General features: G+C 46.2%; 1 protein-coding gene across 5 annotated transcripts in view; it reads right to left on the reverse strand.

The window, feature by feature from the left end:
* Window positions 1–18,783, reverse strand: part of VPS13D (vacuolar protein sorting 13 homolog D) — a 224,219-nt gene extending 205,436 nt beyond the window's left edge. For 3 of the 5 annotated variants that reach the window (XM_079777542.1, XM_079777539.1, XM_079777543.1), the window contains exons 1-7: window positions 18,708–18,783; window positions 15,402–15,574; window positions 9,816–9,893; window positions 6,829–7,019; window positions 6,650–6,730; window positions 3,943–4,059; window positions 1,167–1,271 (exon numbers count right to left, since the gene is read on the reverse strand). In XM_079777542.1, coding sequence (XP_079633668.1) covers window positions 1,167–1,271; window positions 3,943–4,059; window positions 6,650–6,730; window positions 6,829–7,019; window positions 9,816–9,893; window positions 15,402–15,498 — 669 coding nt within the window. In that variant the 5' untranslated portion in view covers window positions 15,499–15,574; window positions 18,708–18,783. Of the gene's footprint in view, window positions 1–1,166; window positions 1,272–3,942; window positions 4,060–6,649; window positions 6,731–6,828; window positions 7,020–9,815; window positions 9,894–15,401; window positions 15,575–17,542; window positions 17,563–18,098; window positions 18,175–18,707 lie in introns of those variants that run through there. The other 2 variants (XM_079777540.1, XM_079777541.1) reach the window with 2 other exon arrangements.
* Between the last annotated feature and the right edge of the window lie 5,732 nt (window positions 18,784–24,515).

The following is a 24,515-nucleotide window of genomic DNA, read 5'->3' on the forward strand; positions in this document are numbered from 1 at the left end:
AGAACCTCTGTCAGTTTTCTGGTTTTGTAACCATTCTTACACAAATGGTATATATCCTGTTTTGCCTTGGTTTTTTAAAACGTAATACTGTATCTTAGAGACCATTATATATGGCCTTTGCCCTTATTTTATAGTTGCATACTGCTGTACTGTATAGAAGCACAGTATTTATTTAATCAAACTAACAAAACAAAACCATTCCGTACAATAGCATGCAAGCCAAAGATCTTGGGTGGGACAAAAAGCGAGTCCTTTTTCTCTATTTCACTTAAATCAACTACAATTACTTTAGAAAAAGATTAAACAGATTTTTTGTAAGCCTTCACAAACAGTAATACTTTATATACAACTAGAGGCCTGGTGCATGAATTCATGCACAGGTGGGATCTGGCTGGCCCGCCCCAATCGGGTCCAGGCTAGGCCAGCAGAAGGGGACTCCGGAGGTTGGCCGGCTGGCCTGCCCGCGATGGGGGGGCGGGGGGCGATCTGGGGTGGACCGGCCAGGGGGCAGGGCCGCAGGCGGTTGGTCGGCCAGCCCCACCCCCTGGTCTATCTCCTGGTCGAACTCCTGGTTGAGGGGACAATTTGCCTTTTATTATATAGAATGATTTATAATGATCTTCTAAGTCAGTGGTCGCCAATCTTTCGGACCTCAATGACCACCAGTGGTCTGCGGACCACCGGTTGGCGACCACTGTTCTAAGTAGTTCTTAACGAAATTCCACCAAAGGTGAAGTGTCAACATAAACATAAGAAAGCTCTTCTTTAAGAATCCTATCTGGTGCTTTGTTCAATGAAAATCTGAATGCCTACTATATCGTGGCTAGAAGAATGGATAACCATATATTTGATGCATACGGTGGATTATGCAATGAGCTAGAAGAATAAACAGCAACACTGATCCATCTTAAAAACATAACCTTAAGTGAAAAAAAGAAAACAAGGAAATCTAAAATGCAATATAAATGTAAAACATACACAAAACACTACATATTGTTCCGTTACACACAGAGCAAATACCTCAAGCAACACACATGGGAGGGGTGCCTATGGAGGGGGGATGGGCACAGGAATCAGAGACACAGAGAACAAAAACCTATGACAGTGACCCTACACCACTTTACTTCAGTGTAGTGTTGCAATAAAGCCCTCTGCCAAAATCATACCTGCAACTCCAGCTGAGGCAAATCCCCCAATAAAGTGCAATCGACATCCCAATAGATGCTAAACTCTGCCACATCTAACTGCTTTTTCCGCATTAATTTCTGCACCTGAGGTAAGACAGGGAACAAAACAAGATGACTCCATATTCATAATTTATTCATTCATTCAACAAGCCATTTGTAAAGAATCATCCATCAGGCACCTTTGCAAGGTGCTGGGGATACAAAACTAGACCAAAGTATGGTTTTGCTCTCCCAGAGTTCAAGTCTAGCTAAGTGGGAATACAAACATGCAAATAATTTTAATTAAGCAGGGGAAGAATATTTAAATGCCATGAGCAAACAAAGAGAAAACAGCACTGTATGACTCAGAGATGTGTAAGTTTCAGGCATAGGGCTGGTAAGAGGAAAGGGCTGGGACGCATTGCAAAGAGTAGGGCCAACGATACAAAATGCCTGATAACCTCAGAGGACAGCGAGTTTGTGTAACTGGAGCACGGCTCATGTGCTGTGGGGCAGTAATCATACATGTGTGTGAACATATTTGGTAGTTAGGTGTTGAGAAAAGTAGATCGGAGGTTACTAGGTGTGCTGGGTTGAATAGTTTCCTCCCCCAAAATATTCATGTCCTCCCAAAACCTATGAATGGGACCTTATTTGGAAACAGGGTCTTTGCAGATGTAATCAAATTAAAATGAGGTCATATTGGATTAGGGTGGGCCCTATGGTGCCCTTAAAGAAAAAAGGGGGGGGGGGAAGACACAACAGAGAAGGCCATGTGAAAAAAGAGGCAGAGATTGGAAAGATGCATCTGCAAGCCCAGGATGCCAAGGCTATCACCGGAGGCAAAGAGAAAGGCCTGGAACGTTTCTCCCTCAGAGCCTCCAAGAATCCACTCTGCCAACCCTTTGATTTTGGATTTCCACCCGCCAGAACAAGAGAATACAGTTCTGTCGTTTGAAGCCACCTATTTGAGGTCATTTGTTATGGCTGTGCCCGGACCCTGACACACTAAGAAAGGACGTATATGCCACACCAAGGACTTGGAGCTCATACTTTAGGGACGGGAGCCCCGAAGGTGCTGACGCAGGTATGCACCAGGACCGGGTATGTGTTTTAGAAACACAACTCTGGCAACAGTGCAAAGTAGAGCTCCCCGTGGTGTGCAGAGAAAAGGAGCCATGAGTCACGTCAAGATAAAGAGCAAGCCCTAGCCGGTTTGGCTCAGTGGATGGAGTGTCAGTCTGCAGACTGAAGAGTCCCGGGTTCAATTCTGGTCAAGGGCACATGCCTGGGTTGTGAGCTCAATCCCCAGTAGGGGGCGTGCAGGAGGCAGCCAATTAATGATTATCTCTCATCATTGATGTTTCTATCTCTCTCCCTTTCCCTTCCTCTCTAAAATCAATAAAAAAAATTTTTTTTTAAAGATAATGAGCAAGTTTATAGGATCAAATTACTTTTTAGAAATACTTGGTTACTCTGAGCTAGCCACATCCTTTGCCCCCGTGTCCTGTACAAATACTATCTTTGTTTTCTGTGTGCTGTGGCGTGGAAAAGGGTGGGAAGCGTTGGCACAGAATGAATCAAGAGCCTGGGATGGGAGCAAGGAGGTCACCGAACAGGATGTTTTATCAGCCCGCCCAGGCAGAAGTTGACAGGATCCTGAACTCAGACAGTTGCAGTGTGACTAAGAGAAGACCCACATTTGAGACACTGTGCAGGAAAAATCGGCAGGACGCTGTGATCAAATGGACATGGATGTTGAGGAATGAGAAGTGGAAGGATGAGCACGGAGCTTCTAAAGATTAGGGGAGTGGGTAAGAACACATGATCTGGAGCAGGGATGGCAAACGTTTTCTGAAAAGGGCCAGCGTGTGCATATTAAGGCTTTGTAGAACCTACAGTCTCTGTTGTAACGACTCACCTCTGCCACTGTAGCACAAAAGCAGCCTTAGACAATACACACAAAGGGCACGGCCGTGATCCAATAAATCTTTGTTTACAAAAACAGGTGGGGGACCAATCTGCCAACCCCAGATGTAGAGCTGACCCACCCTCCCCTCAGCGCTCTGCACATTAGCATCCTCAGCCATACCAGGAGGACAACAGTGGTGGCAAAAAGCACGGAGAATTCAATGAGCAATCGTGCAAAGCACAAAGAACAGTGTCTCACACATAAAAGCGTTCGTAAGATGCTAGTTTTCATTTGCTTGTTTGGATCTTCAGTAACATGTTAGAAAATAAAGGGAAAAAGTTGGTTTCAGGGGAGCAAATTGGACAGATGGGAAATAATGGGATCGTTTTGGTTATGACAAGCCTAAATGCCCTAGAGGTGTCTGTATCCACAGGTAGATGGATATGAATATAAAGGTCAGTCAGGAGGGGGAGAATGGAGTTCAAGTGGAATCCATCAGCAAATATTCCCAGGTGGTAACTGAAACAATGAAACAGATGAGTTTACCTGGGAGTGCACATGGTATGAGAAGAACACCAAAGATGAAAGCCTCTCCATACCTTGATTCCTTCGTGGATAAAATGAAAGGGGCTGCACCAACATTTAAAGGATGAGTGACATAACAAAAGGTCAGAGAAAATTAACTGTTTCCCTATTTCAGCAAATTAGATGTATTACATACAGGCAAGAGACACACATGCCAGGGAAAGACCACAGTGGAAAAGAATGCAACCTCATTCACATGAGGCAAAATGACATGAGGCAGAGCCCCAAACTCCCCACAACTACTGCTTTCTTCCTGGCTCAGTCATATTTCATACTCACAGGCTCATTCACAGCATTTTGCATGGACACATTCTTAATGCAGATGCCAAAGGCAAAAGGATGAGAAGGATTGGTAATACCATCTTCGAAGCGCAAATGAACATCTTGAATTTTTAACTGCAAAGGGGAGAAAAATAAAAGCACATTTAGGCATCTGCTACGGGTGGAATACTAGCGGTAGGAGTCACACTGCCCTGAGCCACATTAAGTAACTCAGAGCTGGCATTTTATACACACATCACAGAGCCAATGCTCCTCAAGCTCCTCGGTGTTAGAATCACAAACTGGACACACACAGAAGAGAGCTACAATACTTCCACTAAGTCAACTCAGAAGACACATAAAGACACACTAGAAGAAAGGAATACCGCTGTGCCCAGATAACTGGCCCTCCCTCTTCTATGACAGAGTTGCCTGTGTCCCCACACCTAGACATAGGAAATCAGCGGGACATATACACTTTGTACCTATTTATTTCTTTACTTCCCTCTGCCATGAATGCAAGCTAGCGAAAAGGCATGCTGCTTCAATGAATTAAAAAATAATAATAGAAAGTGAAAACACAACCCACAAAATGGGAAAAAATATTTACAAATCATATGTCTCATAATGGACTAGAATTAGATACTAAAAATACACTTACAACTTAATAATTAAAAAGAAAACAATAAACCAAGTTCTAAATGGGCAAAGAATTTGGATAGACATTTCCCCAAACAGGACATATAAATGACCAATAAGCATATGAAACAATAGTCATATCGTTAGCCAAGGAAATGCAAATCAAAACCACAGTGAGCCCGGCCAGCGGCTCAGTGGTTGAACATTAACCTATGAACCAGGAAATCATAGTTTGATTCCCAGTCAGGGATCATGCCTGGATTTTGGGCTCGATTCCCAATGTGCCGCATGCAGGAGGCAGCCAATCAAAGATTCTCTCTCATCACTGATGTTTCTATCTCTCTCCTCCTCTCCTTTCCTGAGATCAATAAAAATATATATTATAAAAAAAAAAAAAACAGTGAGAAACCACTTCATATCCACTAGTGTGGCTATAATCAAAAGAGAGATAATAACAAGTGCAGATGAGGATGAGGAAAAATTGAAATGCTCATACATTATTGGGTACAATTGTAAAACAGTGCAGCCACTTTGGAAAACAGTTTGCTAGTTCCCCCCAAAAATTAAACATATAGTTACCATATGACTCACCAACTCCACTCCTAGGTATATAATACTCAGGAGAACTGAAAACATACATTCACACAAAACCCTATACACGAATGTTCACAGCATCACTATTCACAGTAGCCAAAAACTGGAAACACCCAATGTCCATCAACTGATGAATGGATAAACAAAGTGTGGTACATCCTGAGAACTGCAAAAACTCTCGCAAGAACATTCTGTTCAAGCCCCTGCCCTAAGAACTTGACCTAATTTTGATGTGGCTTCCTGCAGCCTAAAGCTGTGTCCCTGGGACAATCCAGCCCCTCTCTGAGTTCCTCTCCAGAAAACTCAGGGCTGTTCGTTTGTTCTAGCCAACACCTGACAATCAGCTCTGACCTCCCTTTCTTAGAACATTTATAATTGCTCTAAGGGCTTAAAATTGTTAATCCTTTCTCCATCCCTTTGAAGTGTGTGTGTGTGTGTGTGTGTGTGTGTGTGTGTAATCTCCTACAACTCAAGGACCTGAAAGCCATTCCTTTGAAATGCGATCATCATGCTCAGTAGTTGGGCGCCGATCCATGGTGGCTGGTTCAATTCCAGGTGAGAGCACATGCCTGGGTTGTGGGCTCAATCCCCAGTAGGGGGCATGCAGGAGACAGCCAATCAATGATTCTCTCTCATCATTGATGTTTCTATCTCCCTCTCCCTTCCTCTCTGAAATCAATAAAAATACATTTTTAAAAAATAATAAAATAAATTGATGAATTTTTAAAAATCAATGACAGCTTAAAAAAAAAAAAAGTAACTTCCTGAAACAGAATTCAAAGCAGTCACCTCAAATGTAGCAACCTTTTCATCAAAATTATGAAACCAACAACCTCAGACTATTTTGGGGGTAAGTGATATACCGGGCATTGCAAGAAAACCCTGGAGATAGTAAGTATGGGCTGAGGAAAATGGCCTCTGATCTAGTTTTTTGAGGACAAAACAAATTTGTAATTAAAGTGGAAAAGGTGGCCAATAGCCCTAACACTGATACTCATCAAATTGCCACCAGATACATCAGTGAGAGATTAAATATCTTAGTGAGCTGTTCACAATTCACTATCTAATCAACTAGAAACGGTGCATCCGACCTCTCTCCAGATGAAGAAACTGAGATCAGAGAGGTTATGTGATTTACCCTGAAACAAAAGTCATGAAAGCTTACTAGCAGGTGACGTGGCTAAATCCTTTAGCAAGGGGACTCCAACATTCAAACAGAAAGTGAAGTGAAATGTAAGTGAAACGAAAACTCCTCCTCACACTAACCGAAGCAAGCAAAGCCTGGGCCCACAGCCTAGACGTGGGACTTGCTTTTCAGGTTTTCCCTTGGCACCGCCTGGAAAAGGGCACACCTGCACAGTCATCCTATCTACAGAGTACACCCTGTATCAGCGAGACCCATGAGAAACAAACAGCTCAGAAGTAAATACATTTAAGCCTGAGAAATAAACCCCTCTCCTGTTTCTACTTTATAAACGTCAGTAGGACTTACTTCAATATTCTCCACAATTCTCGTAACTACGGAGGCAGTGACGGAATACCAATAGGATTCCCCTTTCTGCTGGCGTTCATTCTACAAAGAAAAGAGCCAGTGTTAGCCGGAGCTAGTGCTTTGCTCACGTCACGTGTCTCACCACGATGCTCTTCTGGATCAAAGGATTTCTGCCTTGCCTTCCATTTCTCCTCCAGGGCTTGAAGAAGAGCTTTCTTGCGTTCCCTTTCCAACAGTTTCTCCTTTTCATCATTGAAATTTTGTATTTTTTCAGGGGCTCCAATTAAGTGAAGGCTGGAGATGGAGATCACCCAAGGGTCCACATGGGGGCGATAAAAGGGAATCTGAAGGGTTACTTTCCCAATTAAACCTAGGAAAAAGAAAATCTTGTTAAATGTCTTTACGTATTTTTAATTCCTTCTATTTTTCTGTATTCTTCTAGTTTTCTTGAGGGAGCATTATTATTTTTGCCTTTTTTTAATTTAAGAAAACAGGCAACAGGTCCTCGTACTTGGGAAGCAAACGTTAGTAGGCTGAGATCAGTAATAATTAGGCACAATAAACTGGAAGCTGGGAAAAGTTCAGTGTGACTTGACCATAGCAAATGCAAGAGCTCTCTCCTGGAAACTACCTGTCCCCCAGCTGGACTACATCTTAAATTTCTCTGGGGTGTCTTTCTTCCCACGGCACCTGCACAAGCCCATGGGCACAAACCTCATTTCCTGTTCATTATTAACCTGCTGGCTGATAAGTACTTATTGGGAGTTATCAGATCTACAGTATGCCCAATCTTGCACATACCCCCTGACACGTCGGAGATGCTGCAGTGGCACTCTATCGAGGAAGAATTGATTCTTTATGAGAACTTGGCCTCATGGGAGAGCTAAAGAGCCTGGGAGAATTGTGATGTTTATTTCCCAAGTTCTACCATTTTTAGCCAAGCCTCCTAGAACTCAAGCCTTCTTTAAATTCAATTAATTAGAGGTAAGTCACCACTGAGGAATAATGCATAAGAATATCTGGCCTGTCCTCATGGATCTCTCAAAGATCCACCTCTGAAAGCCCAACCTCTGAAAGCAGCACAGTTGTCAGGGGGCGATCACCCTATATAATAAAAGGCTAATATGCAAATCCACATAACAGCAAAACGACCGTTGCTTTGACACGCACTGATCACCAGGGGGCAGACACTCAACACAGGAGCTGCCCCATGGTGGTCAGTGCGCCAGAAGCCGGGCTCATGGCTGGCGAGTGCAGCAGCAGTGGCGGGAGCCTCTCCCACCTCCCACCTCCGTGGCAGCACTAAGGATGTCCAACTGCTGGCTCCCCTGTAGGGAGCGGGCCTAAGCTGTCAGTCAGACATCCCCCGAGGGCTCCCAGACTGCGAGAGGGAGCAGGCCGGGCTGAGGTCCTCCCCATCCTCCCCCCCCCCCACCCCCACTGAGAGCACGAATTTCGTGCACTGGGCCTCTGATTACCCTATAAGATCTAAAATTCAAATGGTACTTAGATCAGTTATACAGGGGTGGGCAAAAGTAGGTTAATAATAAGCAATAACACAAGAATAAACTGTTTCACGTACTCACAACTGTAAACCTACTTGTGCCCACCCCTGTATTTAACATAAAAGAATATCATTAACAATGGCATTTTTAATGATGACACCAAGTGATCAACTGTGCAATCCAGTACCAAATTCAGATATCTACAATAATTAAAAGAACACACATTTTAATTTGGATTTTATCTAAAACAATAAAAATAAGTTTCTTATATTTAATAAAATTTATATTAAAACTGAAACATACCACTTTTCACAGCAAAGAATTTTAACAATAATTAGTGCACAGTTGCAATTCTAACCAAAATTAATTGGGGAGAGAATACGTAATATTCTAATAACTATATGACTAAAATATAAATTGTTAGGTTTTAATTTTTGCAAAACAAGCATAAAAATGATCATTTTTGCAAAAATATCAGAAAACATCAACCTTTCCCAAGAGTTTTCAATAACTCTTTCAAAAGTGTGATCATCTTGAGAGTTTTCCTTCAGATTCTAATGAGTCAGTGCCTCTGCTTCTGACTGGCAGATCACCCATCACTTGAATTGATTTCAAGAAAGCCTAAATCTTCTGCAAGGTTTTTGATTTGCATTGTACTTGCATTTTATTGTAATGTAAGTTCTCCAAAATAAAGGAAAGACTGACTGATATCAACAGGCTACTGTTGAATGATGAGGGTTGCCTAAATAGAGACCAATTTTATAAGTGATCATTCAATGGAGAGTATTTTATTCCAGAACAATTCTTGCTTCCTCACCAAACCTCACAACTGCAGAACTCCTATATAGTTGCAAACATCTATTGAGTGTGTCAGGCATCGTCCTGAGTAATTTTAATGTATTAACTCAGGTATTCCCCTTTGATGTAGGTACTATTATCATCCCATCTTAAAGATGAGGAGGCACACAGAGTTGTTAGGAAACTTACCCAAAGTCACACAGCCAGAAAATGGCAGATTTAGAATATAAACCCAGGCATACTGTTCCAGAGCCCACTTTCATGCAATAAACTCTCTCAGTAATATTTATAATAAATTATCTGAAAATAAAAACCCCTTTACCTAGAACAGAAGGTTTCATACTCCAGTAAACGTAAGAATCACCAGAAATGTTTATTAAAACTGCAAGCTGAGCCCTAGGTGGTATTGCTCAGTGGAGTCAGCCTGAGGACTGAAGGATCCCAGGTTCAATTCCAGTCAAGGGTACATACCCAGGTTGTGGGCTCAATCTCCAGTGAGGGGTGTACAGGAGGCAGCCAATCAATGCTTCTCTCTCATGATTGATGTTTTTATCTCTCTCTCTCCCTCTCCCTTCCTCTCTAAAAAATCGATATATATATATATATATTTTTTTTTAATACAAGTTGAATGACACATCCTTGGAGATTCTAATTCAGTAGGTCGGAGGCCATGTGACCTCCTCCACCACCCCAAGGTCATCCTGATACTAGTGGCCTAGAGACCACATTTTAAGATGGATCTAAACTCTGTACTTCCTACCCTGCCTCTTCCTGGTCACGGAGAGCCCAAGTCAAGGACTCTCAATTTCAAGTCCCAAACAATGAACACTCAACACTGCCTCCCTCTCCTTAGCTCCACGTACCAGCTTTGACTTCAAATGGTAATTCCAGTTCTTTCAAGGCATCCTTCTTTAATGGCAAGTTTTCTAATTCAACTGCACCTAAAAAATAAAAACAACATCATGTGGTTGCCAGAGGAGAGGGGGTTTGGGAGACTGGGTGAAAAAGGTGAAGAGATTAAGAACTATAAATTGGCAGTTATGAAACAGCCCGGGGACATAAAGTGAAGCATAGGGAATATTGTCAATATCAGGGGATCAGTCTGTACCAATAAAGTATATGGCTGGCTAGCCACTATGCTGTACACCTGAAACTAATACAAAATAATATGGAATGCCAACTGTAATTGAAAAATAAAATAAAAATAATTACATAAATAAAATAATATTATGAAATGATATTGTTGTTCATCCAACAAATGCGGCAGATGCCTACTCTGTACAAATCATTGAAGGTTAAAGGGAAAGTTTTACAACTAGACCGGAGCGACAAAAAGCCAACGGAGGCACCACCACCAGCCTATGTGCTTAATCAATACTAATTCCCTGGCTCCCACTCTGACATGTAAATAACAGCTGAGGTTTACAGCACATGAAGTAAGGAACCAGAGAGTAAATATTTCAGGCTTTATGATGTCTGTTGTATATTTTCCTTTTGTTTTGTTCTTTTCATAAGCCTTTAAAAATGTAGAAGCCATTTTCATTCAGCTCACAGGTGGGAATCTGGCCAGTTGGCCAGTTTGCAAGCCCCTAGTTTAGGGTAATGTTCACTAGAGGACCATTAACATCCGAATCTCCTGGGATGAAATGCAGGCTCCTGGGCCCCCTGCCAGACGTCTCTGGGATTGAAACACAGAAATTTGCAAATTTTAACAAACTCTCCTTACCAACACACACACACCCCCAAAAACAGGTGTATTGCACACAACATCTGGGAGCCTGGGAGCGTTAAACAAAGTTGGTCATGAAAAGGAATTAGACTCTCTCTTCTGGAGGGACCAGCTCCACAGGTCCTCCTCCGCACTTCCGCTTGCAGGTGTAATAACCAAGCAGAAGGCAAAGGAACAAGCAGGACCCCCACTGAAGACCTTTTCAGACCAGCTCTGACAATGACTTAAACCCCAAAGTACAAGATGCCTCCAAGGAATAGTCTAGATCTCTCACCCTCCCCACCCTCGACTATGGAAGTCATTCATTCACACACATATCCGAATCCCTGTCCTTACCAGACACGATACTAACCACCGGGATTACAAAAAAAGAAGGCAGGATTTCCATCCTCAAAGAGCTCAGGAAACAGCTATCATTTTACAAAACTGTTTGCACCACACAAGGCAATTTCTGAGTCACTGAAATCTGTCTGAGATACAGTATTTTCAAGAACAAGCAGTACAGACAGCAACCACCCAGCAACCCTTAACTGGTAAGGGAATCCAGAAAAAAGACAAGCAAGAGTTTTCCTCCAAAGACAATTAATGCCAGAAACTTGATTACTTTTCCCTCTAAATGATTGTTCAAGACCAGTGCATACTTGGCTTCTAAGTAATCAAATCTAGCAATTTGGCAGATTCTGAGCAAATGTAGCCAATTTATTTCTCAGACTTTTGCGGGAACATCTGTCCATATGGGGGATCCACATACCTTAAGACTAACCAAAAGGAGCAGTTAATAACCCCAGAGAGCCCGGACAAACCGTATTTCCACATTTGGGGAGAAAATAATCTTAAGGGGGGAAAAATATCATCAAACATGTTCCTTATCAGTTGAAAGTGACTTAAAGGGAGGAAAGCATGTAGTTTCTTCTTTTGAAGAGCAACATTTGCAATCTGAATCATTTGCCCTATTTGTCAATACCCAAACGAGGCTGACGGCCCTACGTTTCCTTGGCTGCTGTATAGCCTGGAGAAGTGGAACAAATGGTAGGCAATCCACACCATGAAAAATTAAAGAAGCTGCAGCCCAGAGAATGAAGGGGGTGACCTGGAAAGGAGCGGAAACAGAAGGAAGGGTGAGAAGAACTGAGGACCAAGGCAAAACCGCAGCAGCCATGCGTGGTTCAAGACCAAAGGCCTCCTGCTTCCCCACTCACTCAAACAGGCACCCACAGCCGACCCTGCTGGAAGAGGTCCCTCCAAGTGTAGGCAAGTACTTTATAAATGATAATGATGTTCATTTATTTACAGGTAAATAATATGCAGGCATATTCATGGATGTCTCTCTCATCCAAAAAGGTCTCATCTCAGATTAGCAGCAAATCTAGTCACTAGAACTGGGGTGAGTTTAGAGATGGATCATTTCTCAGTAATTGCTAATGACTACTGAATCCTCTTCCCTCGGCTCTAGGTCATTAATCGGGGCCAATTTGAGATTCAGAGCTTATAGAAAGAAAAAGGAGGGGAATCTAAGTTTTGGGTTACAGATACACAGATCTGCCCACAGCCCAAAGTTCAGACTCCTTGGCATGGCACTGGCAGCCACTACCTTCTGGCTCCAAACATGCCCTGCAAGTTTTCACCCTGCAAGCTTTCAGCCTTCTGCCTCCACTCACACGCTTCACTCTCCTTGGAGCCTGGTGACCCACCCACATCCCTATCAAAACCCTGCTAAGATCCACTCTAAAGCTACCTCCATATACCAGCTTTCCCAGAGCCCCACAGACAGGAGGAACGGCTCCCCTGCTTTGTACCCCATTGCATTATGCCTAGACGTCTAGTAATAACAATGTAATATATACCCCCTTGGATTACCAAGTAACTTCTGTCTCCCCAACAGATTATCAGCGAGCTCTCCAAGGACAAGGACTAGAGATGGAGGTGGATAAGTAACAGTCGTTTTTGGAGTAGTAGTAACAGCCATCATTTAGTGAGGACTCACTATGTGCCATATGCATGATCTCATTTAATCCTCACAATGGTATGAGGAAATACTATTATCTGCTCCATTTTTTAAATATGTTTATTGATTTCAGAGAGGGAGGGAGAGATAGAAACATCAATGATGACAGAAAATCATTGATTGGCTGCCTCCTGCACGCCCCAACTGGGGACCAAGCCCACAACCCAGGCACGAGCCCTTGACTGGAATCGAACCCGGGACCCTTCAGTCCACAGGCCGATGCTCCATTCACTGAGTCAAATCAGCTAGGCCTGCTCCATTTTTGAGACAAGAAAAATGAAGCTTAGAGGACAAGCAGCTTGCTTAAAACCCACAGACCCCGTAGGGGTAGTGCTAGAGTTCATACCAGATCTGTTGATCTCAGGTGGCAAGAGGAAGAGGGGGTGAAGGAGAGGCTTAAGTAACTTAGTCACAAACAGCTTTCAAATGGTGAAACCAGGGTTAGCTCCTACGCCTGAGCTCTTAGTATCTTCTACTGTCTCCCCTTTCTGTATCATTCCATAACACAGAGCCGTACCCAAGGCAGGTGTTCATCGAATGTTTGTTGAATGACTGAATGAGTGAAATCTTACACAATGCTACCTCTGTCCTTCAACCACTCATATGCTAACTTTGCATTTTTATTGCTTCTAACATGTATGCACAATTCGCCTTTCAAGTCCAACCCACCAGCCAATCCTATATTAATGATCATGATGGTGGATGATGATAACCCGTTGAGGGGGTTCACTATATGCCAAGAACCGTTGACTTAGGTTAATGTGTTTAGCCCTCAGAACCTTATGAGATGGTTACTATTATCTCCAGCTTAAAGAAAGTGAAACTGAAACATGAAGAATTTTAGTAACTTGCCCGAGTTACTAGTAAATGGAGGAACTGGAATTCAAACCCAGTCTGACTATAAAATCCATACTTTTGACCACTACTTCAGTCTCCATGCAGACAGTAAATATGGGCAGACAGATTAAAATAACATCTAGTGTCCTCCACCCCTAAACACTGCAAAACTATAACTGTGTCTTCAAGATCAACAAAAACCCTCAACTTCTTTACAAAGCCCTTCTCAGTACCCTGTGACACCCCAACACTCTCCGCCAAGCACTGGGTGTGCTTGGATCCATAAGGATGGGCAGCATACTAACAGAGGTAATGAAAGAAAAAGCAACTTTCAATTTTTCAGGGAAATATTCCTCAGACTCCACAGGTTCGTTAAAAGCCATAGAGAATATTTTTTAAAGAAAGTAAGTATAGAAAAGCAGTTTAAAGCATCAGAGAGATACACAGTTGTTACAAGATATATTCTGTCTGAAACTGCTGATTAGAAATCTGTTATTAGTATAGATTCCATGATACATCATATGCCACACAAATTTCTATTTATTCATTTCTTCGGCAAACATCCTCTCACTGTCCCCGCTGAGAGCCAGCTCTGTTATCAGAAGGCCAGTGTGCCGTGCTCTTTCCAGGCCCTGTACCTGCCCTTACAACTTGGTGAGCTTCACAGCGTGGATGAGAACTTCAGTACGTGGCCAAAGAGGTGAAGGTGGCACGACTACTGAACTTTGAACATAGCCTCTTCCCGGACAGGCTGGTCACTTTCACTTTGCATTTCAGCAGCTCCTTCCAATGATGGGAGGACAAGCAGCAGGAGGGGATTGGGAAAGAACCGTTTGTGTTTCCAATGACGGGAAGGAAGTGGAGGTGTGACCGTGATAGCTCCCCACAGCCTATGGCTGCCACAATCCTTTCACCGGTGTGGATGGGTCAGAAAGACCCGGAAAGCAGCACCTCTGGGGAAGGGCACCCACTGACTGGCACCCTATGCTCAGACTGCACCATCATCTGCATCACTGCTATCGCCACTACCTGTCCTGACCCACTTGCCAAAAGTCACGCTCCAGGAAGCTGAGGTCTGACCGTACTGGAGGCCTCCTGTCCACGCTCTAGGATCCCACATGCTTGCGGACTGACTTTATCTCCTTTCTCGGGATTTAGTAAAGGGTTACATTTTGAGATGAGCAAAGAGAACTTAAATTAAAACATGGAGAAGGAGAAAAAAAAGCAGTTTTCCAATCCCCCCACCAAACCACGGGACTGCATTTACCGAGTAGAGACCTATACAGGCTATAATGTCTCAAGCTTTCGGGACTCGACTACTAAGCAAGACAAGACCCTCAGTAAGTTCTGGGACACCTCAAGGGAACATAATGGAAAACCTTGACCGGGTGTCTATGACACGCCAGCAGAGGAGCTTCAACTGTCTCTCCATCTGATCTTCACAGCAACCCTGGAGAATGTGTCAGCCTCGTTTTCTAAAGAAACTGAGGCTCCAAATTTCAATGACTTGTTTCTATAGCTAACAAGTAACACAGCGGGATTTAAAGCCAAAGCCAATGCCACTATCAGTACATCATGGCTGCCTCCATAACCCGTCATGAGGCTAAAACGTTAACTGGGGTAAAGCACAGCCACCAGTAGTATAGTTTTTAAAAAAATTAATAACTCCCTAAAATCTACAGCAATACAGCTACATGTTTAAGTTACCCTACAATAATAATCAGTGTCATATGGGAGGAAAAATTTCCTTTTACACATATCTAATAAAAAAGCCATCTGAGCACCATGTTTTATCATTCTCAATCCAGCAAAGAGAACATAGAAAGAAGTGCCGTCTGCAAAGGCAATTCTTTACCAAAAAGGGATACATGCACTCACCTTTCAGAAGCGCAACAGAGAGCTGGTCAGTGTTCAGGTTATTGACGTATTTCCCCAGATAGGTATTGAGAACCCAGGCTACAAGCCCTTCCAACATGACTAGATCCCCAAGACAAGGTGTTTAAAAATCACGGATCATTCTTCATTTCTCTCTCTCATGATCACAGAGGAATCTGAAAGAAAAGAAAAAAAGGAAATCAACAGAAAAACCAGATGATTTGTTAAGCTGATTTTTCCTATTCTACCTAAAGGTGGAGGAACGCAAAGCACAGGTTTAAGAAAACACGGGGTGAGAAGCACTGTAAGATGCCCCATTAGTAAATGGAGGACCAAACCAACACATCGACATTCTGATGCAGCTGCAAGGAATAGTCACTTAGAAATTTACCAAATATCACCTACAACGCAAAGTTGCATGTCTTTTCAGTGTAACCCATCATTGAACTGCTTGCTTTTAGTGACTCACCTTGGGACTAGACTGTCCTGACCAAAGGTTCTCCTCCAGGTATGATTTGGCAATGTCTAGAGACATTTTTGATTGTGAAGAGTGGGAAGTGCTACTGATACCTTGTGGGTAGAAACCATGGATGCTGTTAAACATCCTACAATGCGTACGTAACACCCCACAGCAAAGAATTATCTAGCCAGAATGTCAACAGTGCTGAGACTGAAATCCTGTTTTAGATTAAAGCAAAATTGCACTAAGAGACTGTATCAATGAACTTCTTATTCTGCAGTGACCCTCTTTAAGGCTCCCCTAATTCAATTTTGCCAATTTGTTCATTGGGATCTTTTGTAAAATAATATAAAAGGAAGGGAGAAGGCAGTCGTTATTCACAGTTCTTAAATGTCCTGAAGATACATTACTGGGGCCTGATGCTGATACAATGAACTATCTTAGTCAGTAATTACACACCCCAGAGAACATCTGGTTCTGGCTACAGTATTTACCTTCAGCACTAAATCACTACTGCCTATCATTATTAATAATAGCAGGTATTTATTAGTATTACAAAAGTACATATAGATTTTTAGTATTACAAAATGTTAATATTCAAGCCAGACCGGCATGGCTCAGTGGTTGATCACTGACCTATGAACCAGGTCATGGTTCGATTCCCGGTCAGAGCACATGCCCGGGTGGCAGCCTCACCCCCTAGCAGGGGGCATGCAGCCAATCAATGATTCTCATCATTGATGTTTCTATTTCTCTCTCCCTCTCCCTTCCTCTCTGAAATCGGTTTTTTAAAGAAGTTAATATTTGGGAACTTGCGACACCGTTTAAACGGGTCCCCAGATCGCTCAACTAGCAGGTCCCAATGAGAACTGTGAGTTCCAAATCGCGGGACACCGGATTTGCTATGGCAGGCATCCCACTGGGAGCCAGCCCTTTCGGGATCCTTTCCAAGCACTCTGCCCCTCCTCCAGCGATTCATCTTCGAGCCAGAAGATACACTGATCCCAACGGAAGGGCTGCCACACCCAACAGAGCCCCAAAACAAGGCCCTGGAAGAGTTAACCTCCGGAAAGACTTGTCAGCATCGTCTTGCACTTCCACACAAGCCTAACTTCTGTTTGTCAACAATGACAGTACAAATTAACAAGTAAATAAATGGCATTTGGTGAAGTACTAATTTCCTTCCAAAGATTTCTTTTTAAAGCTACATTTTGTGTAAAACGGGGAATCTGCTAAAGATTACTGGATGCATTCACTTAAAGAACAGGTTTTTCAGAGTGTGTTTTTTTTTAATCCTCACCCGAGGACATGCTTTTAAAATAAGAAATGTTTAACGGTCCGAGTAAAAGAAACATTTCTTTATTTTAACTTTAAACAAGCAAATCCGAGAAAACAAAATGTGAACCTGACTAGCCTAGTCTGATTTGTGCGGGCTCCAAACACACTTAGGCAAAGCGCCAGAGTCCGAGTACTCTTTATTTTTGGAGTTCCTTCCACTGAGGTCGGCCCTACCTGCCAACAAACTCTCAAGTACCAACGACAAACGCTCTCCCGGTAAACGGACACCCCTGTGGGCTCGTACACAAGACCGGGCCCTCCCCGACTTCCACCCTGAAGGTGCAAGAATGCAAAGCACGGATTGAAAGATGGGGCAAGGCGCCCTGTCAAATGCCCTGGTCAGTACCCTGAGCCCCAGGCCAGGGAGCATGATCAGCTCGGCGAAGCATCCAGCCCAGGCGGGAGGCCACTTCGCGCATTCCCGTCCGGAGTCCGGTGTCAGGCCGGGCCGCCAGCCTGGCCCGCACCCCAAGTGTTTACACTCAGGTCCCTCACGGATTCTAGGCAGCTGCCGAGCGCTAACCCCCGGCGGGCCTCCCCGAATCGGTGGGGCAGGTGACCCCGGGGGATCAGCGCGGCGCCCACGGGCAGACGAGGCGCCCGGCAGTGACCTTGAGCCAGGCCACTCCCTCGAGGGGCGGCGGGAGCCGGGGTAGGAAGGGCTGGCAGCTGGACCCCGGCGCCCCACCCAGCAGCGGCCGAGCTCGGTGCAACCCGCCCCCGGGAAGCTCGGGATCGGGGGTGACAGGGGGGCGGATGCCAAGGCCCGGGGTCCCCAAGGCGAGGCTCCCACAGCCCTCCGGCCGCCCCCTCTGCGCTCACCACCCTACGCGCTGCTCTACGGAGCAGGGACCCCACCTCCCGGAGAAAGCCTGGCGGGTCCGGCGCCGGGGACCCCATACCTGGGAGGTGGGGCTCAACCAGGGCGTGACCCCGGGAGGCGAGGCGCGACGGCAGATTGGAGGCCTGAGGTCCCACCTGCAGAGCGTGACCCCAGAAGGCTGGTGAGGGGGGTGGTCAGGACCCCCTGGAGAACTGACTGGCGCCCCATCCCTGGGTGTCAGATGGAGGGGCTCGCACACTGGGGTCCCGCACGGAGACCGAGGGTCAGGGGAGAAGAGGTGGGCTGACACCGCCCCAGTTCCGGGGTGGCAGGTGCCGGGACCCCGGAGCGGGTGCCGGGTCCGGCGGGGGCTCGGACTCCCCCAGCGCCCGGACGCCGGGGTCCCAGGAGGCTCAGGCAGCCCGAGCCCCAGGCGACGGTGCCTGCGGGGACTCGGACGCAAAGGTCCCCGCGAGGGCGGCAGCTCCGCGCCGTCGGAGGCTCCAGGGCTCCCGGAGGATTTCCGACCGTCTGAGGGCCGGACGCCGGGTCCCGGCTCCGGGCGCCGCGCTCCCCGCGGGCGGACCCCGACCCCCAGGTCTGTAGCGAAGCCGGAGCGGCCGACCGCCAGCCCACGCCCGCCCCGCGGCCCCCGCTCAGCCCGGCGCCTCCCCGCCTCGGCCCGTACCTGTCGGGGTCCCGGCGCCCGCCCGAGCTCGGCACTGCGCGCTGCTTCCTCCCCGCCGCTCCTCAATGGCGCTGAGGCGGCGCTCCGGCCCGCCCAGACCCGACCAATCGAGCGGCCGACGCGCCGGCGCCTGGGCAGCCGAGCGCCGAGTCATCGAGGAGGCGCCCCCTGGCGGGAGCGGCCGCTCCTGCAGCGCAGCGCGGGCCACAAGGGAATCTGGCGCAGACCGTAGGGAAACCCAGGGTTCTTCCTTCTGCCATCTCACCCACCCAGACAGATCTCTGCTGAGCAGCCTCAGGGGTCTGTTAAAACCTAATTCAGACCACGCCGCTTCCCTGCCTAAAACGGCTTCCCCCATTAGACGTAAAACCCACTTCTTCACTTGAGTTGACACCAAAATCCTGTTGGCTTTGGCCCATTCCTGTTTCGGCCCCTCTCTCCCTGGCCCACTCGGCCACAGCATCCTCCAGTGCCGCCTCACCTTTCCTTTGCCGTTCTCACCACTTGGGGTGCTCTCCCTCCACCCCCCCACCCCCACCCCCACCCCCGGACCACTGCTGCCCAATAGAAAGATAATGCAAACCACATAGCACTTTTAAATGTACTGAGTTGGCACATTTTTTAAAAAGAAAAGTGAAATGGATAATGCACTTTATTTAATCCAATATGTCCTGAAATATTATTATCTCAACCTGTATCTAACAGAAAAAATATCAGTGAGATACCATAGGGGTTTTTATAGTAAGCTTTGAAATCTAGTGTGTATTTTACACTTAAATCACACCTGAGTTCTAACTGGCCACATTTCAAGTGCTCAATAAACTTATATGGCTCCAGAGCAGCTAGAAAGCTGAATCCTCTTGCTTCAAATGTTCCCACTCCACCCTAGCCGGTTTGGCTCAGTGGATAGAGCTGCGGACTAAAGGGTCCCGGGTTCGATTCTGGTCAAGGGCACATGCCCAGTTGCGGGCTCAATCCCCTGTAGGGGGTGTGCAGGAGGCAGCCAATCAATGATTCTCTCTTATATCATTGATGTTTCTATCTCTCTCTCTCCCTCTCCCTTCCTCTCTGAAGTCAATAAAAATATATTTTTTTAAAAGTTCCCACTCCAAGAGGATTTCCCTGTTACCCTACCTTAAGGTCCCCTCATCTGCTACCCTATTGTATTTCCTCACAGAATGCAATGCTACCTGAGATTATCTTATTTATTTGCTCTTACATGGTATCCTTCCCCATCCTGAACATTCGCTGAAAGCAGAGATTTTCTTTTCACAGAGGTTTCTTCACCTAGACATTGCCTAGCACAGACAAGACTCAATAAAGGTGCTAAAATGAATGAATGAGCAAATGGACACTTCATTTTGCATCGTCCCCAGAAGAACAGGAAGAACACTACAGGCTCATAAAAAGTCAGGAAATGCAGGCCACAGGACGGCCAGGTGGCAATAGTATATTTACCAAATAAATACCAGCCATCATAATGCTAAGCTCATGGGCTGAGGCATTCCTCTGAAGTGGCATCCACCTATCAGAACCTCAACACTGGGTCCCCTCAGGGCTGAGGTTTGGGTGTAAAATCCCTGGACTCCACAGATGAAAAGCAGAAGGAGGGGAGCCAACACCTGGCTGTACCGGAGGAGTTTATTTAAAATGCAGGTGCCGGCCCGGCCGGCGTGCTCAGTGGTTGAGCATCGACCCGTGAACCAGATCACTGTTCTACTCCCAGTCAGGGCACATGCCTGGGTGTGCGCTCGATCCCCAGTAGGGGGCGTGCAGGATGCAGCCGATTGATGATTCTCTTTCATCATTGATGTTTCTATCTCTCTCTCCCTCTCCCTTCCTCTCTCTGAAATCAATAAAAACATTTTTTAAAAATGCAGGTGCCAGGGCACCATTCATTCAACCAGTATTACTTAAAGTGTCTGTGCCCTCAGTTTCTTATCAATCTAAACATGCTAGTACATTTATCACACAGCAATCCCACACCAGGTATTTAACCAAGAGAAATGAAAGCACATGCATGCACAGACTTATACACAGGTGTTCATAGCAGCTTTATTCATAACTAGTGGCCCGGTGCACGAAATTCATGCACATTAAAAGGGAATTAATTAGAGGAAATATTTTAATATTGCTATTTGCTCTTTCTCTATAATAGAAGTGTTAGAGATGGAAGAAAATTAGTAAAATGTATATGAAAATCTTCCTCCTGTCAGAGTCTGGGGCGTGCTGTGGGACCCAGAGTCAAGTCCCCGCCCACCCAAGTGTGCCTCAAAATCACACAAGACCCAGACCCGGCCGGCCCCACCCCCATTGGGGGAGATCCAGACCCAGCTGGTCCCACTCCCATTGGGGGAGATCAAGACCTGGCCAGCCCCCCCATCAAGCCCTGCTGGGCAGGGGGCACAGCCTCAGGTCCCCCGTCAAACCCCGCTTGGTGGGGTTGCAGCTTCAGGTCCCCCGGTGAACCCTCAGGTCCCCTGGCCCGGTGCCAGGACGGGGGGCATGGCCTGAGGTCCCCAGTCAAGCCCCGCTGGTCCCCCACCCCGGCCCGGCTCCACACAGCCTCAGGTCCCTTCTGCTTGCTTGTTACAGGAACCCTGCCTCCACTGTGGGCACAGCCATCTTGTGATGGTGTGATGGTTAATTTGCATATTACTGCTTTATTATATAGGATAGCCCAAAACTGGAAGTAATCAAAATGTCCATCAACAGGAGAAGGCATAAACAGATAACAATTTACCCACACCGTGGAATACTACTCAGCAATGAAAAGGAACAAAGTACTGATGCAGGCACCAGCTTGGAGGAACCTCAAAGTATTAGCTGTGTGTGTGTGTGTGTGTGTGTGTGTGTGTGTGCGCGCGTGCGCGTGTGTGCGTGTGTGTGTGTGTGGCAGGGGAGGGGGGGAGCCAGACCACAAAAAATGACATACTGTAATGATTCCATTTCTATGACATTCTAGAAGAGACCAAACTAGAATGGCACCAGCACATCAGTGGTGGCCAATGGTCAGAGGTGGTGGGAGGGGATTGCTGAGGCAGGGGCATGAGGGAACTTTTCGGAATGATGGAACTGGTCCAGATCTGGATTGTTGTGTCCACCGTTCTCAAAATTCCTTGAAGTGTTCACTTAAAATTGGCAAATTGTTTTTTTCTGTAAATTATTCCTCAAGCCGGGCTGGCGTGGCTCAGTGATTGAGCTTCAACCTATGAACCAGGAGGTCACGGTTGGATTCCAGGTCAAGGGCACATGCATGGGTTGTGGCTCGATCCCCAGTAGGGGGCGTGCAGGAGGCAGCCGATCGATGATTCGCTCTCATCATTGATGTTTCTACCTCTCTCTCCCCCTCCCTTCCTCTCTGAAGCCAATAAAAATAATTAATTTAAAATGAAAGAGAAGTCCCCTTTGACTTGCTTGTGAAATTCTATGGAGCTGGTTATCAAGAGTCCCCCATAGTAACCAGATTGCTCATCCTACTTGACTCCTTCGATAAGTATCAAGCCCAGCCAGCCCTCCCCTACGATTCCTCCTCTGCAGAGCGGGGATAATGGGTACTTCCCTATCTCTCAGGGCAATTATGCAGATAAAATAACTGGAGTTCAATTTCCCAACTCAGACTGGCAAAGCCACAGGTCTTCTCACACTCCGGGGCTGGGACTCCTCCCATCGTGCTGAAAATGAAGCCGTGCCCTCCACCCTTGCCGTGGCTTCTGACGCCACCCTCCCCAACCTCGAGTTCTGTCTTACCCCCAGGTCCCAAGGGTGGCCAGCCCTCCCTTCCCCAAGGCCGTGCAGAGGCCAGCTCCTCAGAAAAGCCTTCATCAACTCACCTTGCAAACTAGCAGCCCCTCCACCCTTCTCTGTCCCCTCATGTCAGTGGTCGGCAAACCGCGGCTCGCGAGCCACATGCGGCTCTTTGGCCCCTTGAGTGTGGCTCTTCCACAAAATACCACGGACCCTAATTAAGTTAATAACAATGTACCTACCTATATAGTTTAAGTTTTAAAAATTTGGCTCTCAAAAGCAATTTCAATCGTCGTACTGTTGATATTTAGCTCTGTTGACTAATGAGTTTGCCGACCACTGCCTTATGTTACTTTATTTTCCTTCTGAGCACTTACCACCCCCTGGCATAGCCTACAGGTATTTCTATTCATAGCCCCTCCTCGCGTGTCAGCTTCAGCAGCGACCTGGTCTGTCCTGAACTCTGTTGCACCCTCAGCACACACACACACAAAATAACAACTAATATTTATTGAGCACTTGCTATGTGCCAGGCAGTGTTCCAAGCATTTTACATGTAGTAATTCATGTGATCCCTTACTCTAAGGGAGGTACTATTTTAATCCCATTTTCACTGATAAGGAGAGTGAGGCACAGAGAAGTTCATTAACCAGCCTGAGGTCACACAGACAGGAAGTGGTAGAGCCAGGGCTCACCCCTGGGCAGGTGAGATGTGAGAGCCCTGTGCTAGTCCATCCACTACTGTGCTCCATCTTGACAACGAGTGAACGAAAACTAGGTAAAGAGGAATAAACATGCTGCTCGCTCCCCACCCACGCTGGCCCTGCCTTAGAGACACCACTTGCTCCTGGATAGCTCAAGGAAAGAAAGAGGCAGGAGGGGCTCACCGGGCCCATTTGACTGGTCACCCCAACAGACAAGTGGCCGTCTTCGGTTGCTTCAAATTGACCCCGTGTGGTATTGCGGTGTATGCAGGCACACCTCGTCCTATTGCGCTCCTCCCCACTGTGCTTCTGGATGTTGCTTTTTTTTTTTTTTTTAAATAGGTGTAATTTCTTTATTCATTCACCCGGGACGGGTATTGTTGTGTTGGCTGTTGTCATTTTTTAAATATATTTTATTGATTTTTTACAGAGAGGAAGAGAGAGGGATAGAGAGTTAGAAACATCTATGAGAGAGAAACATCGATCAGCTGCCTCTTGCACACCCCCTACTGGGGACGTGCCCGCAACCGAGGTACATGCCCTTGACCGGAATCGAACCTGGGACCCTTCAGTCCGCAGGCCAACGCTCTATTCACTGAGCCAAACCGGTTTCGGCATGGATGTTGCATTTTTTATAAATTGAAATCAAGACCCTCCACCAGCAACAATATGACGACTCGCTTTACTGCAGTGGTCTGGAAGCAACCTGCAGTGGCTCTGAGGTATGCTGTATAAGTACGGTCACCTCACTGGGAGTGTCTTATCACTCATATTTTGATCTAATATTTGTTTTGTTTTGTTTTGTTAATCCTCGCCCAAGGATATTCTTTTTTCCCATTGATTTTTAGAGAGAGTGGAAGGGAGGGGGAAAGACAGAGATTGTTTGCCTCCCCGCACTCGCCCCGGGATGGAGCCTGCAACCAAGGTACCTGCTCTTGACGTGGAATCAGACCTGGAACCCTTCAGTCCTCGGGCCGACGCTCTAACCAGCCAGGGCCCCATCTTTGTTCTGTGTCCTCATATTCTGGAAGAGCTCCAGAGCCACAGCGGGGAAACCAGTGTCTGTTATTCCCATCAAGGCCCTTCCCATCACTGCGGACTTTATGTTACTGGGTGACTTTCCGAAGCCCTTAAGGATGGGGACTGGTTGCCAAGGAAACCAGCCACATGATTCAAGGTTGGAACTTTCAGCCAACCATCCCCCTACCTCTGGGTGAGAGAGAGCAGCTGGAGTTGGAACCCATCACCAATGGCCAATGATGTCATCAATCGTGCCTGTGTAATGACGCCTCAAAAAAACCCCAAAAGGATGAGAGCTCCCCAGTTACTGACTCCATGTAGGTGCTGGGAGGGTGGT

The sequence above is a fragment of the Cnephaeus nilssonii genome (assembly GCF_951640355.1).
Source record: "Cnephaeus nilssonii genome assembly, chromosome: 7".
NCBI lineage: Eukaryota > Metazoa > Chordata > Mammalia > Chiroptera > Vespertilionidae > Cnephaeus > Cnephaeus nilssonii.